General features: G+C 44.7%; 1 protein-coding gene across 1 annotated transcript in view; it reads right to left on the bottom strand.

Annotated features, from left to right (window-relative positions):
• The window catches only part of LOC108572158 (POU domain, class 6, transcription factor 2), a 190,048-nt gene that overhangs the window by 19,857 nt on the left and 152,885 nt on the right, over positions 1–17,306 (bottom strand). Inside the window, exons 3-5 of the mRNA XM_017934355.1 lie at positions 1,992–2,169; positions 1,396–1,554; positions 929–1,120 (exon numbers count right to left, since the gene is read on the bottom strand). Of these exons, the coding sequence (XP_017789844.1) occupies positions 929–1,120; positions 1,396–1,554; positions 1,992–2,169 (529 nt within the window). The remainder of the gene's footprint in view (positions 1–928; positions 1,121–1,395; positions 1,555–1,991; positions 2,170–17,306) is intronic.

Genomic DNA, 17,306 nt, shown 5'->3' with positions numbered 1-17,306 from the left:
TATCAGCACATCTTGATTGCACAACATTATGCGCCGGCACATCGTGCAGATTTCACGATGAGACCACTCGGACTGATTTATGCCCCGAAATTCGAAGGTACTTAGTGCTAGGGTTATTGTTGAAGATTTCTTGTTCGTTTACTGATAGCTACGAGATACCACGTCTTCGCCTCCCTCTTTCCTTTCCTCAGGGCTCTTCATCTATCTTTCTCTCTCTATCTAGACCCTTGTAGCCGTCGTTTAATTAAATTTCACAGGTGAGGCTGCGAGTAGCCGGTTCGAATGTTTTCAGGACACCGACAGCTTGGACCAGTCGAAAGCTTTGCCTGCTCGATAAAAAGACTGACTAACGCGTGAGGTGTAATAGAAAATGTACAGCTTGCGACGGAAGTTCGGGGACGTTGAGTTTAATCATTTATTGTGGTGCAATGGAGGACAGTGAAGCGGAGAGAATGACACTGTCGTGAGTTGGGAATTATACTGAGCAATGTCAAACTTTTGAAATGATTAAAGTTGAAAAAAAGAACTTTTAAATATTGAAAAAAGGTATCGAAGGATTCTGTGGGATTCTTAGAGTTACTCTGATAATTTCCCTAACTAGATGATAATTTTGCAAATTTCCAAATTCACTTTGACCCATTTCGAGAGCGCCAAAGCGTTCGACGAATTCACGATGGAATAAGACCACATTTCCTCCGGAGATACCGAATTTATTTGCCACGAATCCACCGAGTGTGTGTATTTAAAGATCGTCCAAGAGAGACACATATTCGAAGGGGTTCGACGCACAATCAATTTACGTGACACGTTCAACGTTGACGGCCTTATTTCGAGCCTCGCGGGGAACGAGCCTCTCTAACGGGCGTCGATCAATCCTCGTTTCGAGAGCTGAAAGGGCGCGCGAACACATAAGAAACAGAAGGCTTACCTTGCGACGTAGGGATAAGAAGCTGAGCCCCTTGAATGCCTTGAACCAATTGACCGGACGTTAGGATGAATTGAGGCATCGCGACCGGTTGCGGCTGAGATAATAGCTGAGGTAATGTCGCCATTGGCGTCGAACTCGGTGGCAGGAGGTGAGGTGCAGCTGTCGTGTTTGAGGCTGTTGGTACTGTGCTTCCTGAACATGAAAAGTCATTGGCTGAAAAAAGAATCTGACGTTTCACTTAGCCAACCTATTCAACCTTTACGTGTGTATAATTATCATTTGACAACGTTCAAGTTTTCTTCAGTGCAAGTGCGTGATGTGCGTGTTACTTTCGAGGGTGTTTTCAACATGAATTTCGTGACAAAGGAGAACATTTGGATATTGATTAAAAAGACAGAGATAGATAGAGTGTGTGAAGGTTTCTCGTGTCAGTTTGTTAACCATGCGACGATCGTTTCTATCCCTACCGGAGGAGCTGACAGTGAGATTCAGGGGCGTGTTGATGAGCTGATTGTTAGTCAATCCCGCTGTCATTCCCTGGAGACCCGCGGCTAGCGACGCGACTTGCGGTAGGTTTTGCAGATTCGCCAGGCTCTGAAGATTCTGTAGGGTCACCATGCCTGCCACTGATGGAACAACGGCAATTATTCGTTAAATTCGAGTACACGATGACTTCACGGTGTCTATGTAAATATTTAACTGCTCGAAATGCGAAATATGCAAATCGGTAAATATGTCGTGAAAAGCAGGGAATTAAAAGCTACGTTGTTACTTAATTCACGATGTCAATAATGTTGGCTCACTTGGAGCTTATATCAAATTCATCAAGCAGACGTTTATTTAACATTTTTGCAGAATACTCTATTTAATTCTTCATCACCCGAATGTTTCTCATTTCTTCTCAAAATAACGACTGGTCGTAATCACACATTTCGATGGGGGAGGTAGGAATGAATAATTGTTACGAAATTTTATAAAAAATTTCAGTAAAATCAGCAGAGAGTTTAAAGGTGTCTGCGATAATTGTTTCGTTTAATTAACGACTGTGATTATCGAGACTTACTCGTTCCGTTGAGATGAGCCTGCGCCACCGCCGCTCGTTTCGCCAGATGCAGATTTTCAGGAGACGGACTTCTCTTCCGCGAGTTCTTCATCTCATCCATCATCATCTGATGCTCGTGGAGCGAGCCAGTGGTGGCTGCCACTGGTTCAGGGCTGCCGACGCTACTCCTGTCGCTGTCCTGCAAACACAATCGTCAAATCGAATCGTCAGTTCGACCGATTTGCATAATTCCGGCTTACATTGATCCGATTGATTAGAAACTCGCGTCTGCTAGCAAACGAAAAAAGAGGGAGAGAAAACAGACAGGGAGCGAGGAAGGGAGATAGCACGTTTGCACACTGGCGAAATCAAGCTTTTTTTTTTGCAAATTTACCGAGAGGGAAAAAGAGCAGCCGGGAAAAAATATTAATTACGATTGAAGAGGCACCGGTGAAAACACGGGCGAAAAGTTCTGCCGCGGAGGCAACGCGCCTCTGTCAACGACGAAAATGGCGATACTTTATTTCGTTTATTACGCCGCGTTTGAAATCTCCCCCGCATTTGTACCGTATTGATAACAATTACGAAATGTACGAGCGTCGCCGCCAGCAAAACAAAGTGCTTTCGACTATACGTGTCGTCGCAAATTTCCCCCGTCCCGCCTTTTTATTTCACTCGCTCTTTTTCTTCCCGGTAGACTGTGACGAGGCGTTAACAACGCGTGTGAACACTTCGAGGACGGTGGAGTGACGCGTGAGTTCGCGAGAAACTCAACCGGTTAATGTGACGCTCAACATCGACGCAATCGGTAAGTTGATACATTTGTGAGGAAGATGGAATGGTTGGACATTCCGTGAGTAAAATTGCCTCTCATCTTGGCTCGATGTTCCCTCACACAAGAAACAACTATAGGAAAAGTGAAACTTGATCTGGCACCATCGAATTTCCAACTATTTCCTTTACTACAAAATATTTTAAATGGCAAGAAGATAGAGACAGATTACTTAAAGATAGCATTAGATCAGTCTTTTAATTCAGAATATAAGAATTTTCTTGAAGAGAGGATTAAAAGGTTGCGCGATGAATGAAATTAATTAACTCAATCTAAGTCAATTATATCACAATTAACTCAATACAGTCATTGGATAAGTTTTTAATCCAGAAGATAAGAATTTCTAAAAGTTTCGTGAAGAATAAAACGAATTAACTCGACACAAGTCAATTATATCACAATTAACTCAATGTAGCAGCATCGATTAACAGCAAGTGTAAATTATTATCGAGACTTTCAAATGTAAATGCTACTACTTTTATACAGAAAAACTGTGCTTGTAAAACGACATATTACTTATGGGTCATCAAAACTCACGTAAATACGTACACTACCGGCCAAAAGTTTGGAATCACCTCCCAATTTTCATCAGTACTGAATCTGCTACTAATTTTTCATAGATAAATAGCAATTTGTCTCATATCGATTGATTTCAATGATAAAAAATTCTCAAAGCTGCTGACTTTTTTCTGCGAATTTTTGTGTAACTTGCAATGCACAGTAATTCCAAGCATTTGGCCGGTAGTGTGTACTTGAGTAAAACATCATTCCGACACGATATAGTTCGAGAAACCGAATTCAAGTATTGACCTAGTTGCACGTTCTACAAGTAATCAGTATCTGGACACGGTACGTAGTCCTTCGTCGGCAAAGGGTTAAAGAGATCGATATCGTTGACACTGGACTTGGGTCGTTCTCGCGTGGCTATCCAAGTTCGATCGAATAGTGAAACATTTTCTTACATGTCGAAGCTAAGAACAGTAAACACTGCTCCTGTCCTCCTCGACGTCGAAGTGAACACGGAAATCTTCCAAGAAGTCGTCACAACATTTGAAAAAAAGAAAAAAAATACAGGGAATATTGGAGAGAGATTGTCGAACGTGTCGCGTGTACGTTTCACGATTATCAGAATTTCCGAGAAGCGCGTAATAAGAGGGGAAGTAACGTGAACGAGTGACACAATTATCGCGGTCGGTTTGTCGATAAAACGGGAATGACGTCGAAGTAGGAGTGTGGTTGCGGAGAGTTCGCCTGATACTGCGACTGATTATTTCACGAAGGTCAGGTAAGCCCCGGCAAACTTCCGACTTTCTACCTGTTTAAGGACACCGTGAACACGACCGCTGGACCCAACCTACCCCAAGGGGATTCGATAAACGTCCCAACTTTCGATGACGCTCGTCGAGACCGTATTCCGGTACGCGTCCAACTTTTTCAAATTATCGACCGGTATTGTGGTGATATTATTAATCCGCTGTTGCGTAAGCACCGTGACATACTAAATAAATTTCGAATGAGGGAACACGCGCGAGATTGGTAAATTTAGCGTTCCTCGAGACGTCAGGTCCGAACCATTCAGACACTCGGTCTCTTCGAGCATCCTAGTAAATTTGTATCTTCCGATATTTCCCGTAAAAAAGAAATTCGGTGTAAATTTCCTGGAATATCCTAATTTCCTTTCTATCGAATACTCGACTCGACGAGATTCTTCAATTCAAACGAGGGAAAAATAAATTCGTTAAAATTGTGAAAACTTGAGCACAAAACGAGTGTTACAAAGTATCGCTAACAGTCGCCTTGAAGGATTCTTTCGACCATTTTATGCGACAGGAAAGAAAATTTCAAGCGGCCCATTAAGAGCGGAGAACAATTTGAAAACAAACGAACGAAGGAGCAAAAAAGGGAATTGAAGAGCAAACAATTTAATTTCAGCCTGTACAATAAGGAAGTTTACAAACATTCGCGTTGCTTTGTTGAATTTGCCAAACCCTGCACACACGCATGATTATCGCTGGTAACGTGGTTTTTCCAGCCGTTAAAAAAACGAAAAGAAGAACACAGAGATGAGAATGTACGAAGGGTGTGCACAAGTCGTCCCTTCTTTTTCCCTCCCTTTCCCTTTATCAGCCGCTCTCTGGCCGATTTTTTTCTCTCCTTGCCGGCCGAAATCAATCGAACGGGCACGCAAAGGTTTTAGCACGGGCTCGCAATCATTCTCGCCAAAATGCTCAATTATACGCGCGTGGTTCGTTAACGTACCACGCTTTTTATTGCGGCGGCACGTTTAACGCTGAAAATTGATTAATAATCATTCACGGTCCAACTGGCCGACGTTAAAATGCTTCGCTACGAAATAATGGTGGTAGACACACACGCCCCCGTTCGATGTGGGGGCCAAGGGAGAGTGTAAAAAAAAAAAGGAAGAAAAAAGGAAGAATGAAACGGAGCGCGCGGGCGACGAATCATCGACGAATAGAAAAATCAGCGAGACGAAGTCGCGCGCGTTTGCCTCGATATCACTTTGTCCCTTGTACTTGTGTGCGTGCGTGCGTTTGCGTGTGTGTGTCGACGACCAGTCAGCGACAAAGCTTCGTCGATGTCTCGAATCGAACCGCGCAAATTTATAATGTTTCGCGATGTACCCGGACGATTCTTTGTGATCGACCAGCCCCGTGATTCTTTCGCGAAATGAAGCTCGTTAACGAAATTCCCTCCGTGATAATACGATTTCCAGAGCATGACACACACGTGAACACACATAGAGAGAGAGAGAGAGAGAGAGAGAGAGAGAGAGAGAGAGAGAGAGAGAGAGAGAGAGGATGAGAACGATGATGTGTTGAAAAATTTCCACTCGTTCTCGTTCTCCGGTTCTTCCTGTGCATTTCGTATCGAATCGTATCCCGTGATATAATATAAACATAAATAATTCGCTTTGCGCAATTTTTCTATTGTACATCCGGCGATATTCGAAATTAACAGGCGGCGTGGATGTGTAGGCGTGCACCGAGGTGGGTTCAATCAACGGGGTACGCGATATATTGGCAATCAAGCCGTTGAATATTTTTTATACCGGTGCTGTACGATTACAAAGCTGCACAAAGGCCGGGGCCGGATTGTCAATTTTCTTAAAATACCACCGGCAAACGTACAATTCCGCCGATACGCATCCAAGTGCGAGGGGTGAAGATTGGAATTTGTGATGATTATTCGGTGTAGGATTTTTTTCCTATTGCTGAGCACCTCGTAATTTCCGTTTCTCATAACTTGTTATCTGTGTCAGACGTGTTGTGATACTTTGAGGAATGAAGGAATGAAGAAGAATGTGGAATGAAGAAGGAACGAGGAATGACGGAATGACGAAGAATGTGGAATGAGGAATGATGAAGAAGTGTTGTTGAAACCTCACGATTGAAATGTTAGCGGAAAATGTTAAACATGAAAGAAACTAATTTAATTCAATTTTTTATTTCAGAATACTGCTCTTTCTAGCCAACTGCAAGCATGATACCTTTGCTGTATAGAATACAATACTCTCCTTTCAGATGAGTAACATTTTCATTCTACCTTGGTCTCGTTCTTCCCACTCTTACACCAAACCATCGTTAACTCATTTATTATTTAGCAATATATCAATAAAACTTCCACGCGCCTACATTTCCACGCAATTTTCTCCTTACCACCTCTTCGTTCGATCGTTTTTCAACTTGGAAACCGAACTATATCCTTCATTAGACCGCATAAATTACCTCCAATACTCCGCAGACATTACCATTGATTTTTATACAAAACAGAGGAATATATTTCACAAGCGATATCCCCCAACCTAATTAATCCATAAAAAGGCCAATTTCGAGCGATCCCTCTCGAACCGATCGCTCGAGTAACGGCGAGAGGGGCGAGGAGATTTCGCGAGGCAGCGCCGCGATTCCTTTCCGTTTCAGCCGCGAGAAAAACCGTAAACCGAACGGGACTCTGAACAGGGGGGCAGGGAGGGATGGAAAAATGGGCAGAAAGGCGAAGAAAAGAGAAAAAGAGGCGTGTATTAATCATTCGTCCCCGTATCCACAGCGCGTTCGTGCAGCGCGATATATAATTCATGCATATTTACGGGATGCCGGAGGAATAATTAACGAACGGCAGCGCATTAAAGCGCGTCCTGTGTGTATACGTACGTGCACGTACAGTCGGCTTCTTAGAAAGACAATCTAAATTATAATAAATCGATGGAGTACGCACGGTCTACGATGCTTTACCGCTACGACTACACTCTCTCTCTCTCTTTCTCTTTCGTTCGACCCTCCTCACTCTTAAATCGATGGAGTACGCACGGTCTACGATGCTTTACCGCTACGACTACACTCTCTCTCTCTCTCTTTCTCTTTCGTTCGACCCTCCTCACTCTCTCTCTCTCTCTCTCGCACACTCTGTGTCGATGGGTGGTGGTTGTACAAAGTAATGTTACCCAGCGCGCGGCCTCTTTGCATAATGGCATGGAAATATGCCGGAACGTGTATCGCCATAGTTGGATACAGATTAAGCGTGTTAGAGCTTCGACACCCGGCTAATTCGCGAAAAAGGACTCTCTCTATCTCTCTCTCTCGCCCCTCTAGGTGACACGACCCATGAATAAATTCGACTCAAGCTCCTCTCTTCTTTCTCCCTTCTTCACTCACGGTCAAACCGTGCAGCTTTTCTGTCGGCAAATACCAGACGTCACAACGACGAGTGAGAAAATTTTCCACAATCACAACCACTTCTACTGTGTACTGTCCTCGTTAGTTATCGTTGGTCAGTCTTCTGAATGGAGGAATTGCTTACCACAGGTTAGGCAGATAGATACGTACTCGTAGATGTTGAAGAACGGGTGAGAATTTCAAACCGCAGAATCGAAGGAGGGAATGGGAGGAAAAAAAATGTATAACGATCTGGATTCCGGGAAAAGGTGGAAGTTATCAAACGATTCGAACGCTCTCGCTGCCATTTTTCTATATAAAAGCGGCGAATATCCCCTTTTCCGGGGCGCTGTAATTTCGAATTTTCGTCAAAGTCGTACAATAGAGAGAGCGTGCCCGCGCCCGCCGCCATTGGTATCGAGGCATTTCATTGCATAAAAAATAGATAAAGCCCGGTCGATAGGTAACGAACGAAAATAGGAGGCGCAGGAGCCACGGCGGTAGTTCAATTTTTTTTTTCCACGCAAATTCGTAAACGGCTATACCGACGGTATGGCCACCCCCATATTAAATGGACGAGGCGAGGGGGATTAGTTGAATGCACAGGCCCGGCCATTTTGCTTGTAAAAGTGCGCCACGATATATATATATATATATAGTAAGCCGTAGAAACGTATGTTTACGGGCTTTCGGTATTTCGCATAAATTAATCAGTCGACTACCACCCGCACTCTTGCACAAACTCCACGTCACGGTACTATTCTACTCGAATGGAAACACGCAACCGCGGCCGCTTTTCCGTCCAAGAAAACAGAACTTTTCCACCGGTTCCTCCAAGGTTTCCCTGCACAGCGAAAACACAAACTTCCATGACCATTTCGATCAAGTTTCTCTGATTCCTTTCAACGTTTTACGGGTGAACATAATTGGGTAAGATTATACCAGGCTGGGTAATTTTATATTTATAATAATTTCAGCGACGTAAACATTGCAACTTTGTATCGTCACAAACGGTCAACGCTTCGAACATCTTCTGGAATGAGAGAAAATGTAAATTTCTGTCACATTTTACATTCAACGATCTTCAATGATGGAATGTTGGAATGATCGGGAGAAAATGTACTCCATTGAAAAAAATAGAGATGACCATGAAATGTTTTCTATGCCTCGACCCACGTAGAAAAGTATTCACATCACATTGTGTCTCTCCCTTAGCATCGCGCAAGTTTTGCATAAAACATTTTTCCATATTATCACAAATAACAGGAATACTTCAGGTGGACAAAGTTTCCACCCCAACCGGTGTGTACATATATATATTTTTATCGTTGCATAGAATTATTTACGTGAGAAATAAACTGCAGTGGACAAACTTCGAGTACGTGTAGAAGTACTTTAAGGTAAGAAGAAAATTCATGTAAACATAGGTGGTGTACACGGTCGCTTTGCATTTTAATGTAATTTATACGGCGAAAGGAAAAGAATTTTAGTATGCATGAAATGAAATTTTTAAGAAACGTACCTACGACACCGCGTGGTTTGTTCAACCCTTAACTGATAAGTCGCGGTTTCCCTTCTTCGCGAGATTTTCGGATACACTTCCGCCGCGGGGAGAAATATTCGGCGAATTTCTATCTGAATACCAATTACATCTCGTAGAATTCGCGAAATTAAGCTGCGAGTGCAGCTTATGCTAATCCACCGTGTCGTAGTTTTTTCTTTCATTATCCAGATCAAATTGCCGTTTCCACTGCTAATTATACAACGGGCATTTCAAGCTGACGGCGAGTGGAGTAAATGAATGTAACGAGCTCTTTGCTCCCCGGGAAACAACAAACAAATCATTTGGAAAAAAATTCGAGAAGCGAGGAGCTGGCTTCTCGCGTGCATAATTCACAGCCGCCTCTCATTCACTTCGTTACTGTTTCTAATTGTTGTTCATTCATTCCTGTATTTTGCCAGCCGCTTTCCCCAATTCCGTTAACAAGTTCGCCCCTCGTTCTAATTACCCCCTCCCCGAAATGAACTCCTCGCTTCAAGTATCCTAAATATGTGTACAAATACGAACGGCGGTGGGAGGGACAAAAAAGTTTGCCAGATTGCGAAAACGGAACCACTGGACATTTTCACAATTACACCCGAGCTTCGTTTATCATTATAAACTCGCTCCCGTTCACTTCTCCAACCGGCCTACGTGTGCACGTGTACAATTATCAGTTTCCGTGGAATGCTGTTTTGCGAGGACCGTTCAAGTAAGTTCATCACACGGGACGGAATGAGGAATGGAGTGTGGCGGTAATGCGAGGAATTCTTGTGATCTGAGAGACAACGTGAAGTGTTCCTTTTCCTTTTGGTTTGACTAATACAGCGACTGTTCACTTTGGTATAAATAAGACGAGAGAGGGAAGTGACTACAATTTTTGGATTTTGAGAAGATTCGAGCAAGTTCTTCTGCGGTTTGAATTCCGTGTGTGATTCGAGCAACTTGACAAATGACTTTACACTGCGACGACGGTGACATTAATGCGTGTGTTACGACAAGCATCGGAATACAAATTATACGTAATGTATTGATATTCAAACGATCAATATACATTGTATAAATGACAACAAATGACAACAAGGTGCATTGTATAAGTGATACAACGAGTGCTGCTACAGAATTCGTAAATACAGGGCACGTATTTTTTTGTAGCTGCTGATATTGGTACCCCGTAAAGTTGGAGACGCAAAAAGTGTTAATTATTGAAAAACAAGATTCACGTTTAACATTTCTTTCCATCAAAATTCATCGTTGAGTCATTCTAATTAATTCTTCATCGTTCAACGTTCAAGGGTAATTTCACTCTTTAAACATGAATTTCAACGGCTGAAAAAAATACGCGTTCAATATTTAGGGATTCTCAAGCTGTACGCAAAATTTTATCAGAATCTCCAATTATCTCCTTTCGTGAAAATTTTATTCGCTGGCAAATCTCCATATCCTTAGAATTGTGGTGCACGACTCGAGTTTGGCCAAAGAAGAATCAGCGGTAAAATTGAAAAATCGATACGAACGATATTAATTGAAGCAAGTTCGACAGAAAAGCAATACTTCCCACGTTGTAACGAGGTTAGCCAGCTGATACGCACAGAGCCGCACAGAACGTGCCTCCGCTGTTTCCATCCACCGCGAAGGAACTCAAAGTTGGAGGAGTCTCGCCGGTGAAATAAAGTGAAATTTTCGAGTTATTGCAACTCCGATAAATCGAAGGGGGAGAAACATTCTTGTCGGCGTGGCGTTGCCTGGGTGGGTTCCGCGGCGAGACATAAATTCCCCGGACGGCCCCGACAAAAAAAGCCCCATTCCCCGATACAAAGAAACTAATCCGCGACCTTTCACACCTTCGAAACGGCTGGAAAGCAGCCCGATTTACACGAGAATCCACCCTACCCAAACCCGATTCCACCCTCTCTCCACCCCTCTGGTGCGCGCCGGCGTCCAGAGCAATCGGAACACCGACCATCAGCGACAATGCCCGACCGAACGAAATAATAACGCTTTAAATTTCGCGGGAAGGATCGTTCGTTGGTCGGTTCGAGTAGTAAAAAATCGTTAGCCAGCCCTCACGGGCCATCTCGCTAATGCGAAAAACCGTGCTGCAGCGTTCTCTCTGCTCGACGTACAGAAAGAGAGAGACAAACGAGGAACATGGTACACAGACAGGGATGGAGAAGTGAGACGGAAAGAGAGGGACCACCACCCAGATCGGATCAGAGGGTGGACGAGGGGTGGTGTGTGTCTGTGCTTACTTGTGTGTGCGTGCGTGTGTAGCAGGACGAACACACAGGGTGGCGGGCCGGTGGAAAAAAAAAAAGAAAAAAGAGAAGAGCGAGCAGAAAAAGGGCGGCGTTGCTCGCTGGTACGCGGGGCTGTGGGGATGGAAAAAAGGGGGTAGCATAGGATTGGGATACACGGTCGTTGGAAATGCAACAATAAACATTACTTATCGGCACGGGAGCCTTTAACAATGCGGATACGACGAGAGAAGCGGCCGCGCAAAAGCGCAAGTTTTTTGCAATAAAGTCATTTCGAGGCGTTTGAGTTATGGGTAATTCGTGTGGAACGCGCGCGCGAGCGAGCGATACTGCTAACACGTACATAGCACATAGACACAGAGATAGAAAGTGTGTAAAGGGAGGGAGATAGTGTGTGTGTGTGTGTGGGAGAAAAAGAGAAAGAGAGATCGGGTCCCAGCTCCATTGATTAGTATTAATGACTTAGCTGCACTCATTTCGCCCGAATAAAAGTAATTGGATTTGGCTTCGACCCCGCGGACCGCGCCAGTGGTGCCTGGCGTCGGTGGCGTCGGCGTCCGCGGCGGCGGCGGCGGTGGCGGTGGCGGCAGTAGTGGCGTCGGCGCAACGAAAACGGCGGCCGGCGTGTAAAAATACATTAATATCTGTTTGCGCTTAATAAACGATAGCCGCGCTGACTTCAGACTAATGGCCGTATTCCGGAATCGGTAATACGCGTTTTTATGTTTCTTTCTCTATACAACGACCCCCCGGAACCGTTCCCACCTACGCTTATTTCTCGCCAATCTTTCGTTTCGATCGATTCTTTTCTCTCTCCCTCTCACTCTCACACACTCTGTCCTCTTTCCATGGTCGGCTTTTTTTTTCGTGCTCCCTCTTTGTACCCGATTTTTTTTCCCGCAGTTGCGTTTTAAAAGGTTTTCGAGCTGGCTTGCTCGTTACACGCGGGGATTAGAGCTTTCCACCGGATATCGCGGACGAGACTCCGGTTTGCTCGACTTCGGGTTACCGAAGGGATTCTTCTTGTTCGACGTCATGACGACTGGCGGTCGCGCGGTTCGGAAAGGTCGCTTCGAGCCAGAACACAGAGAACTCGATGTACCAATGTCGAAAGGGTACCAGAAGTTATGTCACTCGAGGTAAAATGAAAAAGAATCTCCGAAAATTAGCTACCCTATCTGAAGGATTCTTTCGACACTAGTACGTCCTAGCGTGCGCAAATTCCGCGTGAAGGAAGGAACGAATGAGAAACATCGAAGAGAAGCAAATGGAGCCTCCCGCCTGGCTAAGAAACCTTACTACGGAAGAGCAAAGAGAAGGAGCGCAAGAAGAGGAAGGAAAAAAAAAAGCCTATTAACAAAGTTCGTATCACGACGTAACAGACCTACCAAGACACTTTTAACTCACCGCGTACCCCGTCACGAGTACTCCATTGATCGGGATTAAGGATTATCCGTGGCCATCCAGAGCGAAGCGGTGCGAGGAAACGATGAATTTCCTCGACGACCGGGGGTATCCTAACGGGGACGTGCTCCACGGGGGTTGCAATTATCACGTGGTCATTGCGAACCGTTGTTATCAGGAGTAGGGGGCGAGAGAGAGAGAGAGAGAGGAGGAACGTGTGTGTGAGAAGGACCGATACACGGCTAGGTTAGAGACAGAAAGCTGGAGAAAGACGAACAAACGAGGGAGAGAGGGAGGGAGAGTCGAACGACCCCTCTGCACAAGGCTGCTTTGTCTGTAAGTGTAATTAGTCCAGGGTGGGGTTTCTCGAGAGTGGAACAGAGACAGGCAGACAGCAGCTGAGGGAGACGGGAAGAGGGGTAGACGGAGGAAAAGGGTGGTACATCCTGGTTTCTCCCTCGCCGCACCACCGTGCCCCACCACCGCCTTATTTATATGCAAATGAGCTTCATTTCGCGATATTAATGTTCCAGCCGAGTCGGCCTGGCCTAGCGCGAAAGGGTGCACAGGATACGCGGAAAAGGGTTCGTCCTGGTACGTATATGTTTACGACCGTTCTGTTCGCTGGCTCGACGCGCGATTTGCTCCGCTGGAAATTACGGCGTCGATGGCCGGCAGAGATCGAAGGGTGGGTGTCCCAGTATTTGGGGTGTGCGAAAAGAGGGGAAAGAATTTTCCTACGAGAAAAAAGAAATCCTGACTATTTTAACGTGACTCTATTGACAAGTAGCGAGAGTACTATCGATATAGAGGTAGTGGATGTAGGAAAAAAGAGGTGCAGGATAAACGACAGAAAAAGTAGTAGGAATTTATTGGAAGATAGGGGGGATTATTATTAGCACGGTTCGTCTCGAAAACTGGATACCACGGGACCACCGAGAATCCGTAATTTTCACTCGAGAATTTCCCCTAATCTGGCCCGCTATCTTGGCCAGAACTGGTCCCTTATCAGCAACGTCCGATCCGGTTATGGTAATCGCGTGCCTCGAGAAAACGAACAGTAGCTCGAAACCAACCCGAAACTTCGTCCCGTCGTTTCCACATTATCGAAATCTCGAAGAGAGGAAAAAAGAAGGAAAAGTGGGCGATGTTTAGGTTAGTTCGAACGGTGGTTTTCACTGTTTTCCACGCGACGAACAGCCGCACACGTATCGGGATAATGACCGATTTATCGCAACGAGCAGAGCATGGCAGCGGGTAGACAGACCCCCATCAAGCCTCCACCGGGTTAAATTAACAACAGACAAGCCACTTGAAACATTACCGAGGCTTCCTAGGCGAAGCAAGTCGAGGGTGGGTTACTCCAGCTACCTTACTCAACATAAATTAGGGCCGATAGAAAGGGTAGATTGCAGAATGTTGAGTGTATAACGACCGACGCTCTGTCGGTGGCTTATGTCTCGAGCATCCGCGGCTCGCGTCTTACTCTTGCGGCACACGCGAGCCCGAAAAATCTCCCCTGCCACACGCCATTGCATTCTAATGCAACTCTGTGCGGTGCATCGTACTTGGGGGCTGCTGCAGTCGTGTCCACTTTTAACGTGTCAGTCTACGATCTTTTACTGGAAAATTTTAACGACAGTTTGGTGTTCGATGTGCCTTCAATTGATTATTGTGGTGTGCATTTTTCAGAACTTCTATCGACTCATGTTATTGTACAATAGTATACTCTGGATTACAATTTTCGAATTTTTATGTATCGCAAGGGCGAGGAATTTTTAAAAACGGTGCAATTTTAGAAATTGCTTAAGAATATTTCAGCTGATTCAATGTTGATATGAATTGATGAATGATGTCCAAATTTTGAGTAGGTTTCAGAACTAATTTTTGGTTTCTTGATTTTGTATTTCATATTTACTTTTTGCTACTCCTGAGTGTCTGTTTTTCTCTTTTTCATCAACTGTAACAGTTTTATTGTTAGCCATAGAATTTCAGCAATTCCCGAATTCTCCTGTCCTCGAAATTATCTTTAAGAAAGGGTTTCATTTCATATTTATCGTAAAGTGTATTATACTTGGAGCCTTTCTTATTTTAAGTAGCTATTTCTTTTGTTCCCTCTGAAATATTCGAATAAAATATCAACACTACAGTGCAACAACAATCCTCGAGAAAACCAAATGCATGCAATACGTGCAATCAAATCTAAAAAAATTAAAAACTGTGTCACGAATTCTACAATTCCACGTCGTTACCAAATGAAACAACTGAAAATATTCCCGAGTCACGCAGTATTTCCAAAATATCGATCACCCCAGATCCACAGAAATAAGTTTCTTCCCCCCTTTCTTCCAAGAGTAATTACAGAGCCTTACTTTAATTATAATTTGTAAAATCCAACGAGAGAATATCGTTCCGAGTGCGATATGGAAATCGCGGGGCAAACTTTATGTCAACCTTGTGGCCGAGTATCACGATTCTATTAAAATGATTATAAAAGGCGGCGTCATTAACGCGGGAATTTATGAATATTTTAAACCGCGGCGAAGAAAAGATAAGACGATCGTTTCTTTGTTCCTTCTCTGTCTTCTTTTTCTTTCTTTCCTCCTTTTCCCTCTTCCGTCTTCTTCTTCTTCTTGCCCCTTAAATTTTAATTTTGTTGCTATCAGGCACGAAAATCGTCATGGTGAGTGACGTTACGACGATGGGCCTCGGTTGTAACAATCGTACACACGTACAGAAAATGGTATAACAGAAAGAAAGAGAGAGACAAAGGGGGGCATCGTTACCAGTAACGACTCCTCCGTAGGTAATGTTTCCCCGAGTCCCTTCGAAAAGCTTAATTACGGCGAGTCAGCGAAATAATTCGAAATAGGAGTAAACGTTTGTGCCCGGCGGTATTTGCATTTAATGGATATTAAAATGAATGACCATCGCTCATTACGAATGCCGCGGGGCGTTCGCGGTAAAATCCGTGGGTAATGAAGTCGCGGGGCGAATCTTACTTGTAAATGGATCCTTCATTATATCCAGATATCGTTTCCTCGGAAATGCGTTCTAACGACTATTCGGACGCGCCGTTCGGTGAAATTATAAGAATCCCCGGCCGGCGATAATGCACCACAGACAGCTCCCGCTACACCACCCCACCTCCTTCTTTTACCCCTCCAACCCGTGTAATTGCACCTGCATAACTTCTCCAGGGAAACGCTGTTTGCTCGTTTGATTGGGCAGAATCAAAATGAAGTTTCACTCCAACTTCGTCCCCGATGCACTCGAGCAAACTTTTAAGTAACAACGTTTTCACCGTTTACGGAGTCTCGCTACGATTATTTAAAATAATTACAAAGAGTACACAGTGTCGCGAGTAAGCATTTCTTCGGCCAGCTTTTATTTCAAGGAAGAAATCGGGGATTTCACTTGTTTCGTGAATCTTGTTTGAGTGATATAATTACTTTGGAGATTTGTCACTTCTTTGAGTGAAGAAACAAAGGGATTAGGTCATCCCATAGGTTCCTGCCGAAAGCGAAGGATATTTTTATAAGTGACCTACCAAGAAAGTTAGAAAAAGTGGAACGAGAAGGCCATCAAGGTGTCCCTTCACAAAATTCAAAGATATAAAATTCTGGATCTCGTGGGACAACCTAATAGCGCTAGTACAATACTTATCACAACACCAAGAGTGACCAAATTACCAACAATTGCACTGCAAAATTTGGCAAAAATGGACAACTCCAAACGTTCCTCACACGTCTTTCCATTTTTCAACGACACAATCTGCCGCGACAACCGGCAGTACGTCTGATCGACTAATCCCCGATACCCGTCTATTCTCCCTTAAACCCTAAATCCCGTTCACCACATCCATCCTAATCAAGCAACGGCGCACAATTATCCCGAAGACGACGGCGGAACAACTATTGATACCGGTTGTAGAACGAGCTATAACCAGTAAACGACGACGAAGCGCCGGGCTATCCGGTACACGCGAACGCGCCCCGTAATCAGCTCATCGGCAACGCTCAGAATATTCTTCGCAACAGACATCTTAATGCTCGCCAGTCGTAAACAGCGCGGACGTGACGTAAATCTATTCGCAGCGTGGTTGTTTGGCTCTCGGTCTTTGCCGGCTAAGAGGGGGCGCGGAGGGGTGGTGGTTGAAGGCGAACACGGTAAAGCGAGGGGGAGAGAGAGAGAGAGAGAGAGAGAGAAGGACAGACAGACAGACAGACACAGAGAGAGAGAGGGACAGTCAGAGGTTGGCTGAGAAGGTGGTGGTGACGGTGGTGGTAGTGGTAGGGGTGGTTGGGCGAGAGAATCGGAGGTGGGTCGACCGATGTATGAATATACATGACCTTACCACCAACCCTTACACCGCAACGGGGCTCTGCTTACATTATTGTATATCTAATTCCGCGGATGGTTCTCAAAATTCACTGTTTGCCATTGGCCAGGCTAAAGTCGCGATGCGCCCAACTTCCTCCAGCCACCCGCTGATCATTGAGAATCACTGCTGGCTCACGACATTATGCAGGCAGTCTACATATTATACATTCGGACTGGGATTCAATTAAGTTTGGTTAGACCACCCTCTACCCCCACCTCGTCCTTCTTCCGCACCCCATCGTCCAC

The sequence above is a fragment of the Habropoda laboriosa genome, unplaced genomic scaffold (assembly GCF_001263275.1).
Source record: "Habropoda laboriosa isolate 0110345459 unplaced genomic scaffold, ASM126327v1 scaffold107, whole genome shotgun sequence".
Taxonomy (NCBI): domain Eukaryota; kingdom Metazoa; phylum Arthropoda; class Insecta; order Hymenoptera; family Apidae; genus Habropoda; species Habropoda laboriosa.
The sequence above is the reverse complement of the archived record's forward strand: the minus strand, read 5'-3'. Positions and strand labels throughout refer to the sequence as shown.